Source organism: Lampetra planeri, chromosome 53 (genome assembly GCF_965212315.1).
Source record: "Lampetra planeri chromosome 53, kcLamPlan1.2.h2, whole genome shotgun sequence".
In the NCBI taxonomy this organism is placed as follows: domain Eukaryota; kingdom Metazoa; phylum Chordata; class Hyperoartia; order Petromyzontiformes; family Petromyzontidae; genus Lampetra; species Lampetra planeri.
The window spans coordinates 694,722-721,228 of record NC_136159.1 but is presented as its reverse complement, the minus strand read 5'-3'; the positions used below and the strand labels follow the sequence as shown (position 1 = coordinate 721,228).

Below are 26,507 nucleotides of genomic sequence, written 5' to 3'. Positions count from 1 at the left end.
GACGCCCCCCCCCCATGCCATGACGCCCCCCCCATGCCACGCCCCCCCCATGCCATGACGCCCCTCCCCCATGCCATGACGCCCCTCCCCCCATGCCATGACGCCCCTCCCCCCATGCCATGACGCCCCCCCCCACGCCATGACGCCCCTCCCCCATGCCGTGACGCCCCCCCCCCCATGCCGTGACGCCCCCCCCCCCATGCCATGACGCCCCCCCCCCATGCCATGACGCCCCCCCCATGCCACGCCCCCCCCATGCCATGACGCCCCTCCCCCATGCCATGACGCCCCTCCCCCCATGCCATGACGCCCCTCCCCCCATGCCATGACGCCCCCCCCCATGCCGTGACGCCCCTCCCCCTACCATGACGCGCCCCCCCCCCCATGCCGTGACGCCCACACGGCGCGTCCCCTGTTGCCTAGGAGACGACGGCCCGGCCCGCAGCGAAGAAGCCCGCTCCACCCTCGCCACCACCACCACCACCCACCCGCGTCAGCGTCAGCGCTGTTGTGTGAATGTTTTATTGTCGTTAGAGTTACCTGTGAAGTCGTCGCCATTCCCCCGGGGAATTCGCGCGACTTTCTCTTCGAGGAGGAGGAGACCTCGGGCCAGAGCCGCGTCGTCGCCGCCGCCACGGCGGCTTCGCGTCCTCGGGCAGGTGAAGCGACTTTAATGGCGCCCACAGCTGCGTGTGTGCGTGCTGCGGCTAGGTCGACTCAGCCTTAAGTGAATAGCTGCTGCGCTGTGGAGTAAAACAAACCCCATCAGCACTCGGGGAGACAAAGGCGGCCGGGCCTTCGTGAGGTGCGACCTCGCGGACAGCGCTCGCCCCCACAGGTTGCGCAAAGCGCCACAACGGGGGCAGGGACCCCTCGTGCTGGCTGTGGTCTCGAGGGGTTAAACAACAACAACAACAACAACCACGACGCTCTGTGAGGTAATGAGTTCATTCAGCACAGGGGGGGCGAGCGAGCTTGGCGTGGTGGAGAAGCGAGGAGGAGGAGGAGGTGGGGAGTGATGGCGAGAAGACTCTAAACACTAAAAGCTCCGTCAGCAATGAGTTGGAGGAACTTTGAGTCACTTTGTGGCTTCCGCCGTGACGCGTTTAGACTCTTTCTAAGCTGAGGGGTGCTTCTGTTGTCTCCCGCGTCGGGGAAGAGTGTTCGAAGTCGCCGTAATGGTCGCCGCGATGTATCGATATGTCGCGATATATAGCAGTACGACATCGGATACACGATACTCGTATCGATCCGTTTTTCATAACATCGTGATTTAAGTGCCTCGTTCACCTTTTATATCCCTCCTATATTACATTTCCCTGACAGAATAGTGCGTTTGTGAAAATAACTATTATTGCAGTTCACAATCATAGTTAACGTCCAAACGTTGCATAAGCCATAAGCATAAGCTTCAAATCTAGAATTTTAGCCATTAGAGTTGGTGCTGTTTTGTTATAGCCCCGATTACAAGACGCGCTTTGTCCCCTGTGCGCCTTGTCGACGTGGGGCCACTTCGTCCCACGATACTGAGGAGCGGGAGGAGGACCACGGCTTTGTTGGGTGCCTCTTCCTTTCCGGTGGCGAGGGGAAGCCGTGGGTGGGTTCCATCCCAGACCCTGACGACGATGCCTGCTGTGATTTTTGGAATTCGCGTGATCGCTGCCCAAGGGTGTAGCGTGGATTTTTCTCGGGGTTCGCATGTATAATCGACATGCTTTTAGATCGTTTGACTATAAAACCCCACGTGTGACGATATCAACCACTTGGATGAGCCGCCACGTGTGGCCAGGTCGCCTCTGCAAAAGAGCCAATAGCTCAGTAGCCTTTACCTGGTAAATAAAATGCAATACTAAGTGGGAATGACAAGATCTGTATTTCCCAATTAAGTAATTTGCAATCAATATCTTATATTTTGCTAATTCGGACCTGACGCTGGTACACAATTGTCTACTCTTCCTCCAATTAAATGGCAGGACCTTTAACTTCTACTGGTGTACAGCGCATATTTTATGGTGAATACACCTGCAGAATTAACCAGGGTGGCTTGCCTGATTCAAACTGCTATGCCACACTTTCTAAGTATTAGGGAATCTATGTACATACAGAAGGATGATGTTGAAAGGAACGGTCACTTGACCTGCCTATTATTTATACCTTTGTCATGCTCACATGGGTTCCATAAGAGAAGCCTATCAAGAGTTTGCTTGTCTTAAAACATTGCCGATATTATTCACTCCCAGAAGGCACTGGCTGAAGGGTTGTGTAAGAAATATTTGGTATTTATATGTGGAAACGTATTGTCGCCTAATTTTGTTATTTTAATATTTCTGGCATCGTCTTTCAGAGCCATGAGCCGGCAAGCGCAGGGAGTGCAAGAAACTGCCTTCTGGAGCAACAACGGTGCGTTTGAGGCCGACCCGCGGGAACCGCACGGCTCCGAGGCAGCTGGCGGGGGGCTCAGCCAGCCGGGCTCCGGCAGCTCGAGCTACGGGAGCGCGGAGAGCGACAGCACGAGCCAGAGCGATGGCAGCAGTGAGCCGGCGGCGGGCCTCTGGAGGGGGAAGGTCTGCTGGGGCAAGGTCGTGGGGCTTGTCCGACGTAAGTGCCCAAGTGACTCCCATGGCCCCCCACAGACTGAGAAGTATGGGTGTTATTATTGTCACTCTTGCTACCCAGGAAAGCCCCACCGAGCCTCAACACTTTCTTTTTTAGGAGGGTCCTGCACATTTTTTACAGCGGGGGGGGGGGGGGGGGGGTGATGTTGCCGTGAGTAATTTTGCAGGTGATTTTTTGGCATTTGAATGTTTTAGCCAATACCAGTTACATTATGGGTTTTTTTAGCCATCGGAGGGAATTTGGGAACCCAGAGGAAACCCATGCAGAACAGGGGGAGGACACACAAATTCCACACGTAGAGGCGCCCGAGTCTGGAGTGGAACCCAAGCTCCCCTGCTACTGCGAGGCACGAGCCTTGCCACTGCACCACCCTGCCGCCCAACATCACGCCACATACACATTAACAAGTGGTGGGGTGCGCTTGCTTGTGCATGCTGCGTGTGCATGCTGCGTGTGCATGCTGCGTGTGCATGCTGCGTGTGCAGGCCTGTGGGCGACACGCTGGACAGAGAGCCCCGTGCTGAACCGCGAGCGCTACGTGAAGCTGGCGATTCGCGAGGCTGTCACCTTCTCCGTGTTTCTTGCACTGCTCTGTGTGGGTGAGGTCTTCGCGTGCATTTATATGTATGCTGTACACTTGGGGATCCGCTTCCTATTTAAACGTGTCGTATATTGTATATTTAAGGACAATTCCTGATGTTTTTCAGAATCTTCTGATAATTTACACGATGTAAACAAATTAGTGTGCCTTCGTGGATGTCACTTTTGTATCTCAGCCCGATTTTTTTATTTTTTCCCATTAACCCAAATATTGGGATCACATCCCCACCACGCACATTAACACGAGCATGCATTTCTGAAAAATCACATTTCGATCAACACTTTCATATTGACACAAAGCACTCGTTCAGTGATATGAGGGTGTGCGAGGGCAATTGCTTTGCAGCCGGTGTTCCGCCGTGGCACATAAGTCCCAAGTGCGCCATGGTATTTGCAGAGTTATAGGAAAGGAATAAACTCTCCTCCGTGCCGTTCAGTGGCCATTCCAGCTCCCACCTCCCGCCCTCCCCTCTCCATTGGTCGCGCTTTCGTAGCGCGGCAGACGGCCGTCAGCCCCCACCACCGGCCCTCTCAACTCCCTCGGTTACGCCACATGTGCGAAGATCGAGCAGGTTCAAAAGTGAGGACCGTGGAATGAAAAAGGTTGAAAATCATTACGCTAAGGAAATTCCTGATGGCAGCCTCTGATCAATTTGATTACACAGAGGGGCAGGCACAAGCAGGATGGAGTCCTTTTGGAAAAATAGATTTGATGATGAAAACACCGTACTTAAGTGCCTAAAGAAGAGCATTTTCAATCAATGCATCTTACCTGCTGTTACATATGGTTCAGAAACATTGACGGGAAAAAACATGAACTACAACGCAAGCCTTTCCTGGACCACTGAGCCTGTTAGCCCCCAGCGCCGTGGAGATGAAGCACGGAGGGCTTTGCGCTCGTCGCTAGCTTTAGCTTGCGTCTCAACGCTTACAGCTGCACACTCGCCTCTTGTCGATTCAGTGTTTACTGAGGGCAGAGCTGCCTTCTGTGAATTGTTATTCCATCTCCATTTTCTAGTCCGTTATCCTGTCACTCGTTCACCCCCGGGAAAGCCTCACTGAGTCTCCTGATTATTTTTCAAGAGGGTCCTGCCATGCCTTTTCACTGTCATATGCCAGCAGCATCTTATCCTGTGGCGTAAAAAAATTCCAAAAAACGATAAACATTCAATATTCGAAATTAAAATATTAAGTGACTTGGAGCATTAAACTTAACATTAAAAACACATTCCTGCGGAGGGAGCTGGTAGGAACGTTGGGTTGCTCGGTCAATGGCCAGGGTCAACGGCGGCGTGGTGTATTCCGCTAATATGCCCGACTGTGAGGGCGGGCACAAGCCGGCGTGAGTAGGTTAAACGTTGAGTTTTATAAGGTCACCACGGGGTGACCAGCCCCTCCCCACCCAGCCCCACCCCACCCAGCCCCACCCAGCCCCTCCCCACCCAGCCCCTCCCCACCCAGCCCCTCCCCACCCAGCACCTCCCCACCCTTCCCTTCCCACCCAGCCCCACCCTCCCCACCCAGCCCCACCCTCCCCACCCTCCCCTCCCCACCCGACCCCTCCCTTCCCACCCAGCCCCTCCCTGCACGACGAACACAATAATCCCCTGTGGGCTGGTGTAACCAGGAGGTTCCTACCAGTAAAATTGTAAGGCTTGTAATGATCCTTTAATTCATCGCTTGATTGACAGTGATTTGCATGTATCGGATAGTGCAAGAACTGTTTGATGGTTTCCTGGTTTCACAGAAATGTGTGCATTCTTGAATTGGTGCCCGGTTGACGTGAGAATAGCCGAGGTGTGCCTGCACTTCCACATTCCTCACCCCTCCTGAGCTCGAAGTATGTGATAAAGACGTTCTTGTGTGTGTCTGTGCTGTGTGTACAGTGGCCTATAGTAGTCGCGTTCCATTGGCTTACGAATACACGCATGCTGTGTCGGAGATATTCACGTCATCGCCGCTTTCCAACGCTGACCCAACAACGTTCCACAACCTTGCGACAATAGAACAAGTCTGGCAGGTATTCCACCTACGTACGCACGTGGGTGTCTTTGTCTAGTGGTCTGGAGAGCAGTAATCTCGTGGTTAGTGCACTGGGCTACACGCCTGACCAGCTGAGTTAGATTCCCGTACACGGCCAATATTAGTGATGAATATATCTCAACCAGTACTGGGCCTCCCCGAGGTCTACTCAACCTTAAATGAGTACTTGCTGTGGTGCATAAACATCAGCACTGGGGAGATGAAGGGTGGTGGTGTTGGCCACCCAACCACCCGCTTGTATGCCTTGCACTTTCATAGGTGCTCGCTAACAGCCCTTGTGCCAACAGTCTGTAAAAGGCGCTAAGGGGATTTTTCATCTTTGTCACGTGATGTGTGGGATTTGGTGCTTGTATTGGATGTGTAAGGACTATGCAAATTGAAAATAATTTATCTTGTTAGGACCATTCTGGTATTTAAAGAATTACCTTGCAAGTGCGTAAATGTGTCAAGATAAATAGGCTAATAGATACGTGAGTGGGTGGGTTCATATGTGAATGGTTACATTGGGAGGTGAGCGTAAGTTAATAAGCAATCAGCTAGGTGAGTGTGTAAATATATTAGGTAAGCAGTGAGTATCAGCTGTTATTTATGAATAGTTTTTTGAAATTATGAAACTATGCAACTGATAATTTGGTAGTGATTGATAATCTATGTGCATGTGCTTTGGTCAATAACGATGCAATGTGTCTCTCCCCAGTACCTTACCGGCCCATTGCTATGGGCTTTGTATAACTCCGGCTCCAGAAACCTAACCAATGCAATGGTTAGTGGGGAAAATCTGGTTGTGGAGCCTGTGATCATCTGGTAAGAGCCTGCATGTAGCACGAGACCTACGCTCAATCCACTCGTTAGGGTAGCACGATAGTGCAGCGGTCACGCTCGTGCCTTGTAGGAAGAAGCGCCTGGGTTCGATTCCTGACTTGGGCATCTTCTTGCGTGGAGTTTGTATGTTCTCCCCCTGTTCTGCACAGGTTTTCTCTGAATTCTCCAGTAAAAAAATAAATGGAACTGGTTTTGGCCAAACATTCAAATGTTGGAAAATGACCAGCAACTTAATTAGCATTACACAAAGCAACATCCCCTCTCCCACCCCCCCTCCCTACTGAGAAAACTTGGCATGCCCCTCCTTCACAAGAGTCTTGAGACTCGCTGGGGCTATTCTTGGGTAAACATTATACATGCTTGTAATACTTAAGGTTTTGCATGGAATAAAACAAAATGTATGGAGAGTGCTCTGCATTATGACCCTGGTGAGACCCGGGTTTGTGTCCCGGCCATGGCTAATAACATAGAGCGAGTTGTGCGCACAATGTGCTGTGTGGAAATGATGTTTCTTAGTGGACATGAGCGTTCGTGCAATAATCACGAAAATCCACGCTGACTTTTATGCCACTTAATTTTGTTATGATTATTTTTAAAACGTTATTTGTCCAAGGCAATTATCCACTGCAAGAAATGTATTTGAATTCATTTTTATTTATGTTTGTCCACTGTTTTCAATATTTTGTATCTTCTTGTTTTTGCCCTGGTATGTATTTGGTTATTTTTTTCTCTGATATTTATTTGACATCAGCAGAGTCAGGATTGTTTAAACTAATGTAGGTGAAGATTTCAGTAGTAATTGGTCATCGATAATTATCGACTCTTCTCCCCTGCCTGTACTGAAGTCGAGCTTCAATACAGACAATGCTGGAGCATAGTGCCGTGATATATCTCTCATGTGTGCCTTTAAAATCCTTGCAGTGTAGTGATTTGTAATATCAGCCAGGCTATGTTGCTATGCATGTGGCCTGTAATTCACCACTGTGGAGGTAAGGGTTGGCAGATCGCGCAAATGTTGTTAAACTCCATTCCCGTTGGTGTCGAGGATGAGCCGTACCCCTGGCTTGCCAGGAAAAGACTACAACAAATTGCATGGGTTTTCTCCAGGCACTCTGGTTTCCTCCCACATGTATAAACACTCCTTAATTGGCTGAAAAAATCTTAATCTATATGCCTCTGTGTGCTGCAAATAGCCAGCATTGTGCATGATGGAGTTGCATCCATGATACTACGAAATAAAATTGAAACATCTTATTTTGCCACTGGAGATGTCTCCGTGCTAAAAAACACAGGAGCCAAAGCGTTACATTTCAAAAGTCATTGCCACAGCAGATGCACAATGGTTTTACTTCACAGCAAGCAGCACCTTGTTTAATTTGAGGGCTTATCCAGCATGAATGAAAGGAATGTGACAAATGAATGTTTGGATCATTTTAGGTGACCATGACACGATAATCGGTAAGACTACTACTTGCCCAGAAATGCAGCCTCATTTGAACACAAACGACATCTCGATAAAGCGCTTCGACAAATTTCTGACCACCATTTTTTTTGCGTATGGCTATATATGTTGTGGAGCTAAATGCCAATGTTGAGGTCTGCTAGCCACGAGAGGGTTTCAGGAGAGGAGAGTTCGTGTAGTTTTGCTATTCCCCCATTATTGAAGGAACACAGACTAAAGTTGTATGACCTTAAATACCCCTAAAAGTAATTTGAAAGCTTTGCCAATAAATGTTCCGTGCCGCCGTTTGATTGTGAGTGTCGGTGAGATTCTTAGGCAATCATACATTTATTCTGGCATAAAATTCCTCTTAGCGGTGAATAAGTCTCTTGTCTTCTTGGTTCTTTCGGTAAAGTCCCTTCTACGTGAATTTACCGAAAGAACCAAGAAGATGAATCCCTGCAGTCACGAAAGCTTTAAATCGAAAAGTCTCTTGTCCTAAATAAACCTCTTGAGTTGTATCTCCTCAACGGAAAAAGTAGGTCTTGGCTTCTGATTGGATCTGACTCAATGATAACAATGGTAACTTTTAACGTACCACATGTTATTCTCTCGCTCTCGAAGAGGGAGCATGACTCGAAGGCAGGAAGGCAGCCACGTGGTGAGCTGGCGTTAAATTTCACCACGAGCTCTGGTACTATTAAGGTATTATCCGGCCAATTAGTTAGTGGTGTTTTTACACGTGGGAGGAAACTGGAACAAGTGGTAGGAAACTGGAGCATGCGATGGGGCAGCGCTGTTTCATACAGATGGGACAAGCGGTGTCCACATTTTGCTGTCACATTATATATGGCTCCTCGAAGCCCATGGGAAGGAAATTTCACAACATTTGTGTGATCCACCAACCCTGGCCTCCACAGTGCTGTATTACAGGCATGCTCCAAAACCGCCTGGACAAGTCTACTGGTAAACACGTTTCTATCGATGCATTAAGGATTTGTCGCAGCCTGCTCTGCATACACGTTTGTTGTAAATCACCGTTAATCGAGTTCTTTCAGCAAGGCTTTAAGTTTAGAAATGTGTAATTATTTGCTGATGTGTGCACGCACATGCATGTGTGTTTTCAAGGCAAGCACGTGTTCACAACAACTCCTGTTGGTCTTTGTCCACCAATTTGGGGACTGGAACGACAGAGTGTTATGGGCCGTACTCATCGGCAAACGAAAACAAGGATCCGTTTGGGCCTGCAAACAGCACTGTGTAAGCCGCACGCATTCCAAGTATCGCTGTTAAAATCTCACTTTTTTAAATTTACTGGCAACAGCAATAATAAAAACAGTTAATACCGGTTCGTTGCACATATTGTCTAAGAGCAATAACGACAAAATGTTCAGCTTTTAATTGAGAGATGCAGGGAGCTGCTGCCATAGTGCTTTCATGGTTGGTGCACTGGACTTGCCGTTCAGAGGTCGTCGGTTTGATTTAACCTCTCGGCGCGACAGTTGAAACGACGATGCAAGTTTTCAGTTGGTGAATTCATTCATTACATGCTGCTGTAGACCGGTTCCTGACTTTAAAACCGGGAATTGATTCAGATAATGGTTACCGGTTTACGGGTTGTCGTTTAACAACCCTAATCTCAAGTGTACACAGAATTACAGCTGTACACATCTAAAAGAAAATCACTGTTTGCACACGTGAGTGGAAAGCCCTGGTCCTGCACTATAAGCGTCGCGTGAACACCAAATGGACATTTTTTGTTCCAAACAATTATTATTGTTAAGCGTTTGTTGTACGTGGCACGCGCTGGCACTGTGGTGTGCAGATGGCGGTTTGATTCGGAGGCGGGCGTTCCGTGGCAAGGAGCGCTGGGCTGGTACGGCCCAGGCGGGTACGCCGTTAGGCTGCCGGCCGACTCGAGGGCCGCTGCGTGGCGGGAGCTGGCCACGCTGCGCGACGCCAGCTGGTTGGACAGGGCCACGCGCCTCCTCTCGGTCGACGTCGCGCTCCTCAACCCAAACCTTCGCCTCTACATGGTCGTACGGTACGGGGAGCAGATTTGCTTGCAGCCCTTCCTCCCCCCTACAGCTACGTGCCATTTTGTGATGAATCACGGATCTGATTTAGAAAATCGATGTTTTTTTTGTTGGCGTTGGATAATATTTTCATATAATTTCCATAAGTTACAAATAGTTCTTGAACGTGATTCAATGCATGTATGCATCATGGGCGTTAGATTAGATTATGATCGATGTTTAAACGATGTCTCAATGAATCATTACGTGTGTGCTTGCTGAACTCCGTGACGACTACAATGCCTTTGACTCTCTACTCGGTGTTATAATTACCATCCTTGCCAGAACCTTTCCATCGTTTGCCGAAAATTCTATCACGTTTTGACAAAGCACGGTCTAGTCTTCACGCTGACACATGCACACGGTGCCTATCGTGTGCCCTGCTGTTTTGACAGCGCCGGTTCTAATCTTGCCGATGCACATCCAGTGCCCACCTGTGCCCGCTGTGCTCTGGAGTGATACTTTTCCCCAATACTTTCGTCAATGTCCCTAGGCTGTCTATGGAGTTTCCCCCGACTGGAGGAATCCTCACGGCCTTGTCCTTGACTCCCGGCCGCCCGCTTGGCACCCCCCTGTGGGATGCACGCGCCGTGTGTGGCCTCCTGGCTGCGTTGCTCACCATCTACTATTTGGTGGAGGAGGTGCTGGAGCTCAGAAACCTGGGTCCCGCTGGCTTTCTCTCCTCGCCGTGGACCTTCCTCGACATTTCCATCATTGCTGTGAGGACCACAGACCGCCGTTGCCACCATCGCTGTTAGCATCACTACCATAGGGTGGCGCAGTGGTAACCCTCGCGCATCACAGCATGAACCGCCTGGGTTAGATTCCGAGCTCAGGCGCCTTTGTGTGTGGAATTATTCTCATCCTGTTCTGCGTGGGTGTCCTATGAGTTCTCCGTTTTCTTCCCATAGCAAAAAAAACACAATGTAGCTGGTATTTGCTTTATTTGGTATTTGCCCTGCTCTTATACCACAGGGCTATCACGAAGAAAGGTGCGACTCAGTTTCCCAGGCACAGTTTGGAGTAGTTTCACAGTAGTGAGTGATGTTGCAGTGTACCATCACAAATAAGTCATTGGCGATGTAATATCTCAAATTTTGACCACGACGCTGGCATGCAATGGCCTTCTCGTTTTTAATGATGTTGCGGGACCTTTGATGTCCACTGTGAAGCAGACAGCACGTGGTACATTAATGTGAACACACCCGCAGTAATAACCAGGGAAGCCTGTTCAAGTCTACATGTGGAATCTTTGTCTTTTGTTTGTGACGTGTGTGTGCAGCTGTGCGTGGTGGGCACGGCTTTTGGTGTCCACCACGGAATTCTTTCAAGCTCATTACTCGGAGAAGCGTCTTCCAGTCGAGCCATGAGCTTCTCCTCCGTGAGCACCGTTGCCGAGTGGGAGCAGAATTTCATCATCATCACAGGGGTCATCGTGTTTGTGGCCTGGATCAAGGTAAGGTTCCCGCACACACACTCATTTCCCTGTATAATCTCAAACAAGAAAAGATGGAGCTGTTAGCTCTCGCTAACAACACTTGTCCCAGCAGTCTGCTAAAGGGATGCGGGGGGGATCTTTGTCTTTGCGCTTACTTCCAGGTGGTGCGGTTTGGATCCATGTGCCGCACACTGACGATGTGCGGGTGTGCCCTCACCCGCTGCGCCTGGGACTTACTCGGCTACACGTTGGTGTTCGCCACGGTGTTCCTGGCGTTCGCACAGCTGGCGTTTCTCATCTTTGGCGGCGCGCTTCCCGACTTCAGCTCGTTCAGCTCCTGCATGTGAGCACCATGGCACCAGCGCCAACATTGCCAGGCACTTGCGGCCTCATGTGCACCCACCACGGTCATTTCACGACATTTAAAAATAAACATGTCGGCGGACAACCCTGTAAAATCCCAAACAATGAGCCTGTAAATTAGGACACACGTACAACCTGCAACGCCGAGCAATGTGTTTATTGTTGGAATGCACCATGCGTTGGAAACATGAAACAAGAAAATATTTAATGTTTAAAAAAAAATATCCTTCTGGACACTCGTGCCACCGTGGCACCCCATGGTAGTGAGATCTTCTGGAGGAAAAGTATTACAGACAGCAGGAGCAGAAGCAGAGAAGGAGTGACCTCCCATTTATATATACACCTCTTAGTAGATGTTTCTGGTGTGTATCCTGGGCAATGAGTGTACTTATCCCTCGCTTAAGGAGGAAGATGCGTTCCAACGAAAGGGCGCACAAAGTGAAACCGCACGAGACAGCTGCCTGCAGAGGAGCACATACCACACACACACACAGACAACGTTCTCCCACGGTCGACCACATAGCCACACATTAGTGAATTCACCGAGCATATAGTGAATTTTTGGTAGAAATAACTTCACAGCATATATACAAAATCGCATCAACCCAATCCACATAAATCAATGGAAAACTGAATGTGATTTTATGATTATTATTTTTTACCCAAGAGAGCCTTGCCAAGTTCCACGACTCTTTAGGAGGGTACTGCTAAGTTCTTGCAGAAAGGGCCAATTCATTCATTTTTTAGTTCATTTTTTTAGAGCACTACGCCGGCACACAATGACCTTCCCTTCTTCGAACGCAGTCACGGGATCCTTAACGTCCATTGTGAAGCGGACACCGGTAGCCCTGGTTAATACTGCAAGGTGTAATAACCGCATCTGAACTAGCACGCACCCCGAATGACGACGATGTCCTTGATTCTGTCCCCAGCCTGACACAGGTGCGTATTTTGCTGGGAGATTTTGACTTCTCATCTCTGGAGGCTGCAAGTCGGATCATGGGGCCAATCTACTTTGTTTCCTACGTGTTTTGCGTGGGGCTCATCATGATGGTAAGGGCCTGCTTACAGTCGTCAATCTGTACCTGACGAGACGAAACTATCATAACAGATTCATCGCGTAGACCTGAAATCCACATGTTTAAACCAAAACAACAGCAGTGAGCATTGGTAACTATACTCTGCTGATGAATGCAAATAAGAACGAACCTGGTGCACAGTTGTCTATCACTGCATCACTGCTGCCTGCCTGTCGGTCGGTCGGTCGGTCACAGTTGCACAAATTTATTTTGATGGTGACCAAAGATAACAGCACCGTAATGCACTTCTGATTTTTTGACAATGCACAGAGGCTGTGTGCCGTTTACTTGTGTTGTTTGAAACACTCGGTATTAATCATGTTTTATCAATTGCAGGGTTTAGATTTTGTTTTAAAGGACACCCCCTTCTGCGCCAGTTGAAACCAAGAGAGCAGAGCAGCACAACTTGAGACGTTTTTCTCGCAGCGCGTTGTGTTTTCGATTCGTTTGCTTCAGTTTGGATGGGCTAAGATGAACGGTTCTCTCTCCACTTGAGGGAATTGTGCAGCCGTGGCTCGACACGTGGCCTGTAATCCAGCACTGGAGGCAGCGAGGGTTGGTGGATCACACAAATGTTGTGAAACTCCCTTCCCGTGGGCATCGAAGAGGGAGTCAAAACCCTAGCTTGCCAGGAGAAGGCGGGACAGCAAGAATGTGCTCTCTACCTCTTCCGCCTTTATGGGATGGGGGGGTTTCCCCCTTGCACATATGGGTTTCCTCCAGGTGCTCCGGATTTAACACTCATTAATTGGCTGATTCCACCTTATTATGTGGAGAACCACAGAGCTCGGGCAATTGTTAGCACCGGTTCATCGCGTGGCTGCCTTCCCGCTTGTCTGTGGTTCCCTCCCGCCTCTGTGTCTTTTTCTCTCTTCACTGTACAACGAAGATGACACCACTGTACCCCAGTGGTGTCAGGACTTTTCTCCCCGAGTTCTTCAGCCAACTCTCGGTGTCGTTTTCTGTATTTAAGCGGTCCTGGTAGATCTGCCGTCCATGAGTTTATTTTCATTTGGTGCCGATGACCAGGGTCGAGCCAGGATATCGCTCGGATGGCCGACCGAGTGCAGACAGCATGCTGTGTATGCAGCTGCTGCTCTGGCGCTACATCTTTGGCAGCAGAAGACCGTGCAAAATAAATAAAAAATAAATTACATACGGTACTATTTTTCCACAGCTATGCTCCTCTTCTTCATAAACCTGCACTCACCAGCACAGTGAAGTATGATAAAATAACCCCATATGGTTCATATTCTTAGGTTTTTTCGGTAAAGTCACGTAGGTACGTAGGTACGTGACTTTACCGAAAAAACCTAAGAATATGAATCATTGCAGTCACGAAAGCTTCAAATCTAGAATTAACCCCATATGGCTTGGGAGTGGGAGGCCTTCATCCAGCGGTGGATTGAACAGAGGCGTCCACGCACGCTTGCTTATGTATGTGGGGTGCGCATGGCAAATTATCTGGGTCAACGCTTACAGGTTTTCCCACCTCCTACCCTGCACTGGACGTTAACTACCTCCCCCCCCCCACCTCTAGGTGATGTTCCTGGCTATAGTGAGCGAAGCGTACTCTGAAGAAAAGAGCGAACAAGCCCACAGCCAGCCTCAGTTTCAGCTCTCCAGCGTGATCAAGCAGGTGCGTGCGTGCGTGCGGGGAGCGGTCGCGTAACAGGTAGTGCACCGTACTAAGGATCCGGCAACCCGAGTTCGATTCCCGCTCACGGCCAACACCATTGACAATTATCTGGACCAATTCCTGGGCCTTGCCAGGTCGATTTCGTCTCAAATAAGTACCTGTTGCGGTGTGTAAACATCACCGCTGAGGAGGTGCTAGCCACCCACCCCTCATGTGCCGTGCCAGCCTTCATTGGTGCTCGTTAACAACACTTGCCCCAACAGTCTGTTAAAGGCTACACGGGGATCGATGTCTTTGTGCACAGGGCTGGATGAAGGTGGTGGACAGACTGAGCTGTAAGAAGCCACGTGTTGCAGGAATACAGAAGACTCTGCCCCCCTCTGGTCAAATTAACTTTGCCACATGGAGACAGAATCTGAAAGGGTAAAACAAATCTGCTTTATGTTTGTTGAACTTCTTTTGCACCGTAGCTAACCGTGCTAACCTGCTTTTAAACATTTGGCAAATAGTATTCGTACTATGATGCATGTTTACCCAGGAGAAGCCTCACTGAGTCCCATGATGCTTTTTAAGGAGAGCCCTGTGAAGTTTTCACAGTAGGGGGCAGCAAACGCTATGCTTTTTCCAATAAAGTCTCATTTTTCTAAATTTGGCAAATTAGGACCATGATGCCAGTACATAACGGACTACTCTCCTTTGAATGATGTTACGGGATCTTTAAAATGGCCACTGTATACCAATATGCAATTTTTTTAAAGGTTAAACATGCGCAGTATTAACCTGCCGGTGTATTCACCTGCCTCCCGGATTAGAATCTCGAATGTAACAAACAAACTGTCTTCTGTGGTGGTGCTATGGTGGTGTGAACTGGTGGTGACGTGGTAAAGTGCTGTGGTGGTATGGTGGCGCGATTTTAACTACCTCGCTTGGTATACAGCAGGTCGTGGGTTCGATCCTGACCCTGACACCTGTATATTTGGAGTTTGTTTGTTTGTCTCTCTCACAGTTTAGAGTATTTGGTTGCGATACATTTCAACATGAAAAGCCACTGCGTTGAGCTGTCACTTACAGTCAGGTCGCTTCTAAAGAAGAGCTACGTAGCTCAGTGGACCTTACCTGGGAAAATAAAAATAGTTTCGTCATAGTTTAAAATAAAATAGTTTAGTTTGATGTGGTGTGACGTGGTTTGGTGAAGTGGTCAATGGTGACGTGGTGTGACGTGGCGCTGTGACATTGCATCGCTGTGGGTGCAGACAGGGGTTTGCTGATGCTGAGATCGAGGCGGTGTTTGCGCGGTATGATGGCGATGGAGCCCTCACTCGTGCTGAGCAGCTCCAGATGAGGCGGGACCTTCGTCTGGAGAAGGTGACGTGGATGTGATTGAAACCAGAACATTTAAATAACTCACCAATTGGCATAATCGTGCTAATTAGGAAATGTAAACTCATCATCTTCCAGCAGATGTGGCGTGGCTGTGTGGCTGATATGTCTGATGCACCATCCTCAAATTCCCTGCTGTGTGCCCTCTCTGGAACTCCAGCCTTGGTCCTGTTGATCTTAAGAAGACACTCTTCTTAGACATTTTTTAAATCTAAATCATCTCGAGCCTTCCGTAAATCCTGTGACGTCGGTGTGGCCACCCCCGCTCTGAGTCCCTCCCTCTCCCCGCCACCCCCTGCGAAAACACATGCCGCTCCTCCATGCTGCAGCGTCGAGGCCCTGATGATGCAACCCCCCCCCCCCAAATCCTCATCTCTGCTGACCCATTTGCTCGCGTTTTTATCTGTTCCTCTTCCGACCATTTTCTCGAATCTCCCATTGCTTTCCTTCTCTTGTCCCTTTCCTGTTGCTTTGTCTTTTTTGCAGACATTCTATCCTTGACTCCCCTCCCCCATGGTGTGCCATGGGCACAAAGTTGTATGTATGTTGAACTTCTTTTGCACTGTACATATCCAACCGTGCTCATCAGAGGTTCAAAGTTGCTTGTATCCATCAATCAGGCTCTATTTATACAGTCCACTTCACATCAATATTAGCATGGTTGGCTACGCACGGTGTGAAAGAAGTTCAACATACATAAAATGCACCCAAGGTAATATAATTTTAAAATAATGTTGAAGAGATTAATGCCGCACAATTCCTTGCTTGAAATAAAGAGACACGATGGATTTTACTTCATGTAGAGCGCTATCCTGCGGATGAAAGGGCTTACTGGAGGGTGAGATGCCCCCCCAAGTTTATCGACCAGCAGACAATACGTCTCCTTCACATTTCCATCTTTCCACATGAAAAAGAAATCTAGAATTTTGTACGCAACCCATCGGCCGCACAGCCTTCTGGGAGTGCATCATTTTAGCTGCATTGGTTCAATACAAGTAAACTCTGGAACGGTTTCGACATTACAGTCTCTCATCAGCAGAGCCAGGCTTCGTATGTGTTCATGTATCTTGAACTTCTTTCGTACCATACGTAGGCAACTATGCTAATTGGAGGTGCTCATAGGAGGCTTCCTTGTATCAGTGCTGGTGAGCTGCTGATCTTACAGACAAGGACCCTGTTTTTACGATATGGGTCTGAGTTTGACGCAAAAGTATATAATACCAATCTCAAAATAATAATTGGCGTTGCGGAGAATATACTTTACGAATAAATACGTACATAGACTCTTAACTTTAAAAGAATCGGAGAATCCGGTGACGACGCGACAGCCGTTTGAGTTTTGGTCGTTTTTCCAGGAGGCTCTGGGAGGCTCCGCGGACGAAGTGGGGGACGATGTGGACACCTCCACCTCGCGCTCCCGTCACTCGCTGCCCAGCCAAGTGACGAGCCGCGACGACGACGAAGACGATGATGACGACGGAGACTCGGATGAGGACGATGACATAACCGTCGTCCGTCGTGGAAATCACCATCAAGGCGGTGGCGGCGGCGTCTCGCGGGAGGAGTTCCGAGTGTGAGCCCCTACGAAAGCACAAATGTCGTCGCCTGTCTAGTAGCTGTGTGCGGTGTCTGTTGGTCATGGCTCGGTTGGAGCGATCAGTTTGCGCGTGCAGGAGTGAGGTGCATTCCTTCACGTTGTTGTCTTAACCAGGCGAGAACTCTGGATAAGTTTAATTGGCAAGAGTGACCTTGGTGACCAAAATTGAAGTTGGAAAAAAAAATCCGCGTTACAGAACCAATAGAAAATGGTGCACAAACAAATCGATATTAAGTAAAAACGAGCAAACCACACGTGACCATCAGTCCATCCCACCCAGCTAACCAGCCTGCAAAATTGTTCTTGTTATACTGTACAGAGCCCGGTCTGCACCTTGCTCTTGCCTTCTCTGTACTGTATGTTGCGATTTATTTCAGTGTCTCACTTTGTCTCATTCCCCTGTCCCCTATTCTGCCTCTCCCTCCCTCTATACTCCTCCCTCGCTCCACTCTCTCTCACCCACTTCCCTGCCGATATCTTTCTCCCTGTTTCTCTCACCTTCACTCTACTTATTCCCACCTCTCCCTATCGTGTGTCTCAATATCTTTTACCTCTCCATAATCCTCTCTCCCACTGCTTATCACAATCTCCCGCTGTCCTCTTTCCGTTTTACTCTCTCTCTCTTTCCTCTGCTCGCCCCTCTCCACTCTGTCTCACCTCCCTTGCTCGCTCGCTCGCTCCCATTCCTCCTTAGTATGAATATGATACTGTGAGTATAATTGTATGATACACATCCAGGGTGGAGGGTGGGTGGGGGGGGAGAGGCATGACACTGGTGCGACGCAGGAACCCGGTTCGACGCTGTGGGGTGCGGGCGACGTGACGGCACCCAGACAGACAGAAATCCACCCAAGTTATCACGCCATCAAAGTTTTTTCTGATATAGTATGATACGTGGATTATAATTAATTTGAGCTGAACAAGTTACGTTTATTGTTGCACATCCAGACCACGGGAGATAGTGACAGCTTTGGGGGAGGCCTTTATCCAGCAGTGGATAGACAATGACTGATGATGATGGTGGTTCATCGTAGCCTGCTCTGTCATGGTGATAGCACGTTGCGTGTTGCCCGTAGGTTGGTGCGTCGTGTCAACCAGATGGAGCACTCCATCGGAAGCGTGGTCTCCAAAATGGACGCGGTGATGGTGAAGCTGGAGGCGATGGAGCGGCAGAGGCTGCGGCGGAGGGATGTGCTCTCCCGGCTAATCAGTGGGATGGGCGAGGTGACGCGCGCCACACCGCGAGCACACGCCGGCTCTCGAGCTGCGCCAGGCTGACTTGGCATGGTTCTTTTGTACGGTCGAAAATATCTGTGCTGGGCCGGGGGCGGTGCAGGTGTGACACGGGATAGGGGGTCTGTGGCTAAAAGACGGTGCCTTTAGTGGATCGGACCACATCAGCGCAGGGTCACGGGGATGGGCTGTTTTGGTAACCCCTCCTCTCCCCCTACTCAGTTGAGCCCCCCTAAGTGTGCAGATTCACAAGGGAGCCCTAACGTCCTCAGCATCGGTGCAGTGCTGCTGCCGGTACACCCCGTTCACCACGCTTGCGCTTTGTTGCACAGGAGGAGAGAGGCTCCTGGCCCGGACAGGAAGTGAGGCGCGACCACATGGAGCGGCTGGTCCGCGACGAGCTCAAGCGATGGGATTCGGACTGCTCCATCCGCCCGCCCGGCGTGGGGGTGGTGGGGGGCTCGATCCCTTCCTCGCAGGTCGTGTCCACCGGTGGGGCGCTCCGCCCGTCCTCTGGGGGATCGGCAGTTGAGGGCTGAGTGCACGCACACCCAGGACGCTACACCCTACTGCACGCACTACCACCGCACCACATTGTGCCTGCACGCCCTGGTGTGAGACGGTGCCGTAAACAACCCTGTGCCCTCGTTACATCCGAGGACCATATTCTTAGTCTTGGCTCGGCCCTGGCTCGGCTCAAGTTTGAGCCGCTCGGTCGCATTTCGAGAGGCATGAGTGAGCGGCCGCTCAGCCACGGTTCAGATCAGGCTCCTGGGAAATCCTGAGCATGGCTTAGGGCCTTTCATCAGAGCTGGCTCAAGTTAAGCGCGTGGTTCACGGCTGGCTCTTTTGGGCCAAGCCTGAGCTGAGCCGTGGCTAAGAATACGGGCCTTGGTTATGTTGCGCAGTCGGCATCTGGAGTTGGGGCCAACGTGTGAATGATCCCACCTCGAGCCACCCAACTTAGCGTTGCATTTGCAGGACCGCTGCAGTAAGTTTTTGTATCTAATTTTTGTTACATTTACGTTTCACACGTAAATAGGGACCACAGTACTGCAATGGCACGTATTATCACGTGTGCTGTTTACACAAATGATGACCATGTGCCAACTGACCCTGCGTAACGTTAACACAAAACAATCATGAGCATCGCTGTGGAGAATACTCGTAGCAGACAGTCCACCTCAATATATATCTATGTCCACAAAGGCTTTTCGGAGTGTAGAATGTCAGCAGCATTGGTTAAATCCAAGCAACACTACTACTTGTGGAGGGACGGCTGTATACGGAGGAGATTTATTGTCTGCTTAGTTATTTAGTTTTATAATTGCATAAGGATTCTTGAGTTAAAACCACATGCATATCTGCCTCGTCTGGTTGTTTAGTGGAGTCTGCCCTTGTGAAACAGAACCATTCTGTTGAAGATTGTGGTGGTGGGGTGGTTTTCAGTTACCTGGGGGAGGGGGAGCGGTGGCGCAGTGGTTACCACTCCACATTTCGAACCCGGCGACCCGAGTTCAAATCCCGCTCACAACCAACGTCTGTGGCGAGTATCTGAACTGGTCCTGGGCCTCCCCTAGGTCAACTCTGCCTCAAATGAGTACCTGGTGCGATGTGTAAACATCGCCACTGGGGAGACAAAGGCGATCGGGCATGGTGCTGGCCACCCACCACCCCATCGTGTGCCGTGCCGGCCTTCATCGGTGCTACTTGCGAACAGCACTTGCCTCAAAAGTCTCTTCAGGTTATATGGGGGATCTTTGTCTTTGTAGTGAAGCGGTGTTCTTGATTTGTCAGCAGTTGTCTCGTGTATGTTGTGGAGTATTGCCATGGTTCAGTATTGCCATGGCCATGGTTCAGTAGTGACTCAAGTGATGTGGCCAGAGTTCATTGCCAATTCCACAGGTGGTGTTTGCTTTAGATGATGATGTAAATATGTAGGGCAGGTTCGCTGGTTTTAAAACTATTTAGAGAAAAAAACGAAGGCATGATCTGTACTTGTATTCATGCCACACGATTATAATCTTGATACATTTTTCAGGAATAAAACATTCACGTAACAGTCTGAAACGTAACAAATATAAAATGGCAGTTGGCAAAATATAACATTTTAAATTAATGTGCAGTTGGTGTTACGTTCGTTTTGTTACGCGGAATTGGAATTTTAATACAGTATAATTTTCAATTTGGCGGTGGCGGCTGTGCATGTGGCCTGTAATCCTGCACTGTGGAGGCAGCGAAGGATGGTGGATCGCACAAATGTTGTGAAACTCCCTTCCCTGTGGGCATCAAGGAGGGTACCATACCCTGGCTCGCCAGGAGAAGGCGGTACAGAAAAGTGAGGCCGAATCTCAATCTGTTCCATCTGTATGGGATATTGCTGCCCCCTCACACACATGGATTTTCTCTGGGTACTCCGGTTTCTTCCCACATGTAAACACATGATTTGGCCGATAACACCTGAATGCATAGAGGACCACTCACCGGCGGTTCCTCCTCGCGCCAACGAGTCGTTCTGTCTCTCGAGAGCGAGGAGGGATACCATTCGGCACGTTACCAGTATAAGTTGTTATATTAATCACGCGTTCTTAGGCTCGATCGATGACAGAAAGTGTCACAGAGGCTACTCTTAATTGCCTTTGTCATGAAGGGGCGATCTCTGGCATGGGCAATGAATTCCTTTCATCGTCTGCGTTTGCCATGCGCTGGGTTTTTGCACTCCATCCTCGCTTCTCACGTCAGAGCACCACCTCCAGTGGCCCTCTCTGCCCTGACAGATGCACGGCACGACACCAAACACGCGGACACAGCCAACGGCACAACCGCACGACACGCAGACACGCATCGTGAACACCACACCTGGGTTTATATTATAATCTATGTTGCATAGATTTGTTTTAAACAAGCTCCTTTTTTGGAGTGCCTTGTAGCCTAATGTGAAGTAGGTACATCATTTGTACTCTGTGTGTACTCGAGGCTTGCAAGTATAAATATGCAGGCCATCTCAAAATGATTTCCCAACCCATTTTTAGGTAGTGAACAATTTAAGTGCGTTGACTTCTTTACTCGGTGGTATAATACATTTAAAGACACGTGATTTATGTTATTATAGAGACAGCAGCTCCTGGTGTCTCAAAATTTGTGGCCACGGCCGGCGGGTTTAGCCAATTCCAATTTAGATCACCCACTAAAACTATTTCACCTTTAGGGAGGCCCCCAAGAAGCTCTCTCAGTGCAGATGCAGCTTCAACGTCTTTCCCACTAGGCGGTCTATAGCAGCACACTACCAATATGTGTTGATTATTAGGGAGAGCCAGACCTTCAAAGCAACATTTTTTAGACAAGGAGTGAGCTGGTGAACATGCAATAGTATTACGAACACAGATGGCAATTCCACCTCCTTTAGATCCTCGGTCAAGCCGACAAAGGTTGTAGTTGTCAATCGTAATCTGCAAGTCATTGACGGCAGGAGTGAGAAACGTTTCAGTTAGGAAAAAAATGTCCGAGTCAAGATTTGCCACTTCTAGTTTTAGTTGACTTAATTTAATCACAAGCCCTCTGATGTTGACATGCAGAACACCAACACCTTTTCTGCCAGAAAAATCTACAGAATTATACGAGTTCTTTACATTTGGGCCAGGATGAAGCTCAATACCACCCAGAAATAAGAAAGTAGAATTAATAGTTTGCACAGGTATTTTCTGTGAAAGGATGAAAATCGACGAACCTTGGACGAATAGCAGCTCGCAGATGGTGTTATTTTTAAGAGCAGAATTAAGTTTGGAAGGAGTGCTGGTGAAGTAATGGGACAAAGATAGGGTTTAAAAGGATCCAATGATGGAGTATAGAAGTGTCTATAAGCTGTTTCATTAGCAGGTGTAGTGGCAAATTGAGCAACAAATATGGACGCAAAGTAACAAGGGTAGCTGTTTGTAGAGTTGAGTGTGGCACTAGATATGGCCGGGCGGGACAGCAGTAGGATACACAGCAGGAGAATTGCCATCTTTAAAATATCCGGGGTACACAGTTTAACACACAAGCGGGAAAACAAATACATATACTTGTAGTCCGAGTGCGTGAGAAAAAGTCTTGCCGCACGCGTCACCACATGCACGGCTTCTCGCCCGTGTGCACGGGTCGAACAGCCCCCCCCAGTGGCGTAGCTAGGATATTTTGCGCCCGGGGACGAACTATAAAATTGGCGCCCCTCCGTTTAATCACATGCCAAAATGTAATTACATGACATGTAGGCTGTGTGTGGTGGATATATAAACTTTTAGGTTGAGGTGTAGATGTGTGCAGTAGTTTCAGGCTGCCGCGCCCGCCGCAATAAGTTATAATGTAACGTTGTAAGCCTCATTTTGGCGCCCCTTTACCTTGGCGCCCGGGGACATATGTACCCCCCTGCCCCCCCCTAGCTACGCCTCTGCCCCCCCCAGACAGGGACAGCAGATTCTTGGCTGCTGTGGGCTCGGCTGTACCGCTTGCACCGCCTCCTTTCCTCGCCGCAGGATGGTGCTCGAGCTCGCCCTCCTTGAGCTCAGCCCACTGCTGGAGAGGCGCTGCTTGGCCTCTCGTGACTCTGCTGCTCGACCAGACGGCCCCACTGAAGCCCACACGGGGGACTCTTCATTCACGACCATTGCCCACGGCCGTGCCCACCTTGAGGAGGATCGATGAGGGTAGATCATTTATGTTGGCCGTTTCCGTGGGAACCATCGCCGAGGCGACGTGGTCATCACTGGCCGGTCCCTCCCCATGGCTGAGGCAGGGCAACTTTGTGGAGGGCAGCGAGCCAGGGTCATCCCCACCGTCGGTGTTGCTGCAGGACTTTCGTTTGTCGCCCGCCAGCGGCATGTCATGGTTGCCATGTTGCTTTGTCCATTTTGTATATGAGTTTATATGTTCAAATATATTTCTGAATAAACAGATGATGATAAAAAAAACCCCAACATGCGTGTTTCTCTGCTTATATGGGTTAAGCTTAGGGGCAAGCTCCTGATTTTTCATGATGTTGAGGCACTAAGGACTTTTATTTAAAGTCCCAAAAAAAGACAAAGATCTACCGTGTAGCCTTTAACAGACTTGGGGCAAGTGCTGTTCACGAGCATCTATGAAGGTCAGGTAGATACGTCACACTGGGTTATATTGACAGCATCACGCCTGGATGCCTTTGTCTCTTCATCAATGCTCATGTTTACACCAAACCGGACACCCATTGAAGGTTGAATCAACCTCGGGGATATTCGTTACCTATAGTTGGCCCTGAGGCGGGCATCGAACTCGGCTCACCAGGTTTGTAGCGTCGTACACTAACGACTGCGCACACGGCCCCCCACTCGGCACCACTCAATCGTGGTTGGGTACAATTAACAAAAAAAAAACCCAACATATTTAGTCAAAAGCACCGTGGTCTTCAAAGAGAAAAACATGTAACGTGCGACGTTTCGGGCAACGGCCGTTCATCGTCGCGCACAAACAATGGTTGGGTCGTGTCCGAGGATGCAATGTGACCACGTGTTTATTACAACTCTTGCCCAGACGGTAGAGACACATTTATGCGATGTCTAATGTCGTACTGCACCTAAACCTCATGTTCATTTGGAAGCGAGGGATGGCAAACGGGATGGGAGAGGCTTTCATTCAGCAGTGGATCGATCACGGCCGGTGAAGAACGTCACATCTTGCTTATCTCAAACGCAGTGCGCAAGGCCTTCACCACGTGGGCTAGCCCAGGGATTTGTCACGCTGGCTCTCCGCGGCTGCTTTGTCCACGTCTGGGCGAGTAGTTGTGCAGCAGGAACATTTAACGGCGCGTTCACCATTGTGTTGCAACCATTCGTAGATTCGCGCAAGCAATGAAATGTGTGCTTTGAAGAAGGGCCATTTCCCGAAACGTCACCTATTATATATTTTCCTTTTAAGGCTGCGGAGTTTTTAATGAACGTGTTGACTCATTCGCGACGAAGTGCGTCGCGTAGAATCGCCGAGCAGACCGATGTTTGACGGGAGAGTCCGTCTCGACTGATGATGCTGGATGCAATCCCCAATGAAACGTCGGACAAAATAGTAAAGAAATTTGCTTGGCCTTTTCAGCGAGCCTCTGATTTTGCTGAAAAACCAAATCAAGTGGCAACTTGACCGTATGCATGTTGAACTTCTTTCGCACCGTACGTAGCCAACCGTGCTAATCGGAGAAAGCTGAAATATTTGCGTCCATTGGCTTCAGACTTTTCAACACGAAATGTGTCCCATTTAAAGCGAACTGGGTCTGCTTTGACCTTCTGGGTCTCATGAGTGGAGTCACGCTTCTTGAACTTTGTTCCATTATCTCTGCCGCGTTGGTGGTGTGTTCCAGATAAAGATGTGGCATTATACCTACACGACTATCTAACCCCCCTCCCCATAAAACGTATTATGATTCATAATATTGGTCGAGAAAGCCTCTGTATAAAATTTAGTTTGGTGTCATATTGTGGATTTGTTTACAATGGATGGATATGTACTTTTCCGAACGCATGCGGGTACATTAATGCTGCCAATTCTATGCACACGTGATTTGAACTTGTATCGCACCGTACGGAGCCAACCGTGCTAGTCGGAGGTGCGGGGGAAGGACAATGAACTAAACACAAAAAGCGGTTCTCACTGAGTGAGTTTTCAATGTAGATGCTTTCAAAGTGCATTGCTCCAATTGCTACTCAGCCAGGGCATGCAAACACTGATGATTTAATGAATATATGTTTGCTGAGCACAGACACGCGAAGACCGAATCGGCCAGCAGCAAACAGCACTGACAGCAGGCCGGCACGGCACACGAGGGGTTGGGTGGCCAGCACCACGCCCGACTAACTTTGTCTCCTCAGTGGCGATGTTTACACACCGCACCAGGCACTCATTTGAGGTTGAGTCCACCTAGGGGTAGCCCAGAACCGGTTCAGATAATCGTGTTGGCCGTGAGCGAGAATCAAACTCGGGTCGTTGGGTTCCAAGCGCAGTGCGCTAACTTCTGCGCTACCGCTCTCCACAAAGGTGCTCGCGAACAGCACTTGCCCCTAATGTCTGTTGAGACTATACGGGGGATCTTAGTCTTTGTTGTGGACCTGCTGCAAAAAAAGTAAATTAATATTGACGACAAATACTGGGACACAAGCGACACGGTGTTAATGTAGTGAGCATGTATTATGTTAATGACGGAGTGAAATCCACAGAATATGTCGTCGTCATGTATAATCTCACAATAGGTTGTCGTGGCTACGCTGCTGCGCCTGGCCGCTGCCTGCGATCCACAGCGCTGTGGAGGCAGCGGCGAGGGTGGTGGATCGCACGCAGACGGGTGCCGCGGTGGCTAGGAGATGTTAACTACCTCGCCTGGTATGCAGGAGGTCGTAGGTTCGATCCCGATCCGGACGCCTGAATATTTGGAGTGTGCGTGTCTCTCTCTCCCCGTGGTCGCGCGGCGCGCTACAAGTTGACATCATAATCATGTTTGCCATTGGTCTGTGGCTTTCTGTAGGAATCCGTGGATTTCTCTCAGAGTCGATGGGTCTCTCCGAGAATATGGGTCTCTGTGAGTCGGTGGGTCTCTGTGAGTCGATGGGGCGATGTGCGTCTATGGGGCTCTGTGCGGAGTATGTGGCTCTCTGTGTGAGTCTTAGATCAGATGGTGGCGTGACATTGCCAGGCGAGTTCATGGAGGTGGGTGCGTGTCGACTACGGAGGGGAGAAAGCGTTGGCACCGAGGGGGTGGTGGTGACATCGACGCCTTTGGCCATGGCACATCCGAATCTTGATGTTTAAAGCAAACACTAAAGCGCTGACTGGGGGGTTAAGCCTGGCTCTGGTACACGCCTGTTCACGCTTCACCTTGACAATATACTGCAGAGATAACGTGCGCGCTTGTCATGACATGCTATCTCACGATTGTATTTATTCAGCCCTTATCGCAGAACTACACAGCAATATCAGCAGCGACAACGATGGAGGGGGGGGGGGGGTCGGGGGGGTGTCTTGTGGCCCCCAAGTAATGGACCCCGAATACTGTCTTCCTTTGTAGAGAATTAAATGGGGCTCAGAAGACGTCAGGGTCACCCTGCACATCCAGTGGCTTCGTGCAAGACACTGCACGAAGCCACTTTGCCAGCCGCACGCACGGGTGGTGCCACAGACATTCACTCCACG

At 49.5% G+C, this 26,507-nt stretch overlaps 1 protein-coding gene across 3 annotated transcripts; it reads left to right on the top strand.

The window, feature by feature from the left end:
* Positions 1–420: 420 nt before the first annotated feature.
* Positions 421–23,272, top strand: LOC144734750 (polycystin-2-like). Of its 3 annotated transcripts, none has more exons than XM_078617105.1 (17): positions 421–659; positions 2,345–2,598; positions 3,102–3,215; positions 5,103–5,236; positions 5,957–6,063; positions 8,651–8,782; positions 9,348–9,566; positions 10,091–10,316; positions 10,880–11,053; positions 11,197–11,378; positions 12,331–12,451; positions 14,018–14,116; positions 14,421–14,539; positions 15,370–15,481; positions 16,852–17,069; positions 18,170–18,317; positions 18,659–23,272. In XM_078617105.1, the coding sequence occupies exons 2-17, from the start codon at positions 2,349–2,351 to the stop codon at positions 18,863–18,865; spliced, it is 2,562 nt and encodes an 853-aa protein (XP_078473231.1). In that variant the 5' UTR covers positions 421–659; positions 2,345–2,348; the 3' UTR covers positions 18,866–23,272. The 3 variants fall into 3 exon arrangements, with proteins under 3 accessions (XP_078473231.1, XP_078473233.1, XP_078473232.1); XM_078617106.1 differs by lacking the exon at positions 421–659 and adding an exon at positions 667–938; XM_078617107.1 differs by lacking the exon at positions 3,102–3,215.
* Positions 23,273–26,507: the final 3,235 nt, after the last annotated feature.

What these genes read in the sequence shown, in the direction of transcription:
- LOC144734750 (XM_078617105.1), top strand. Translation starts at nt 2,349, where the DNA reads ATGAGCCGGCAAGCGCAGGGAGTGCAAGAAACTGCCTTCTGGAGCAAC. An exon ending in TGTTTGTGGCCTGGATCAAG is followed by an intron (nt 11,054 to 11,196) that starts GTAAGGTTCCCG and finishes GCTTACTTCCAG; the next exon opens with GTGGTGCGGTTTGGATCCAT. An exon ending in TCGCGGGAGGAGTTCCGAGT is followed by an intron (nt 17,070 to 18,169) that starts GTGAGCCCCTAC and finishes TGTTGCCCGTAG; the next exon opens with GTTGGTGCGTCGTGTCAACC.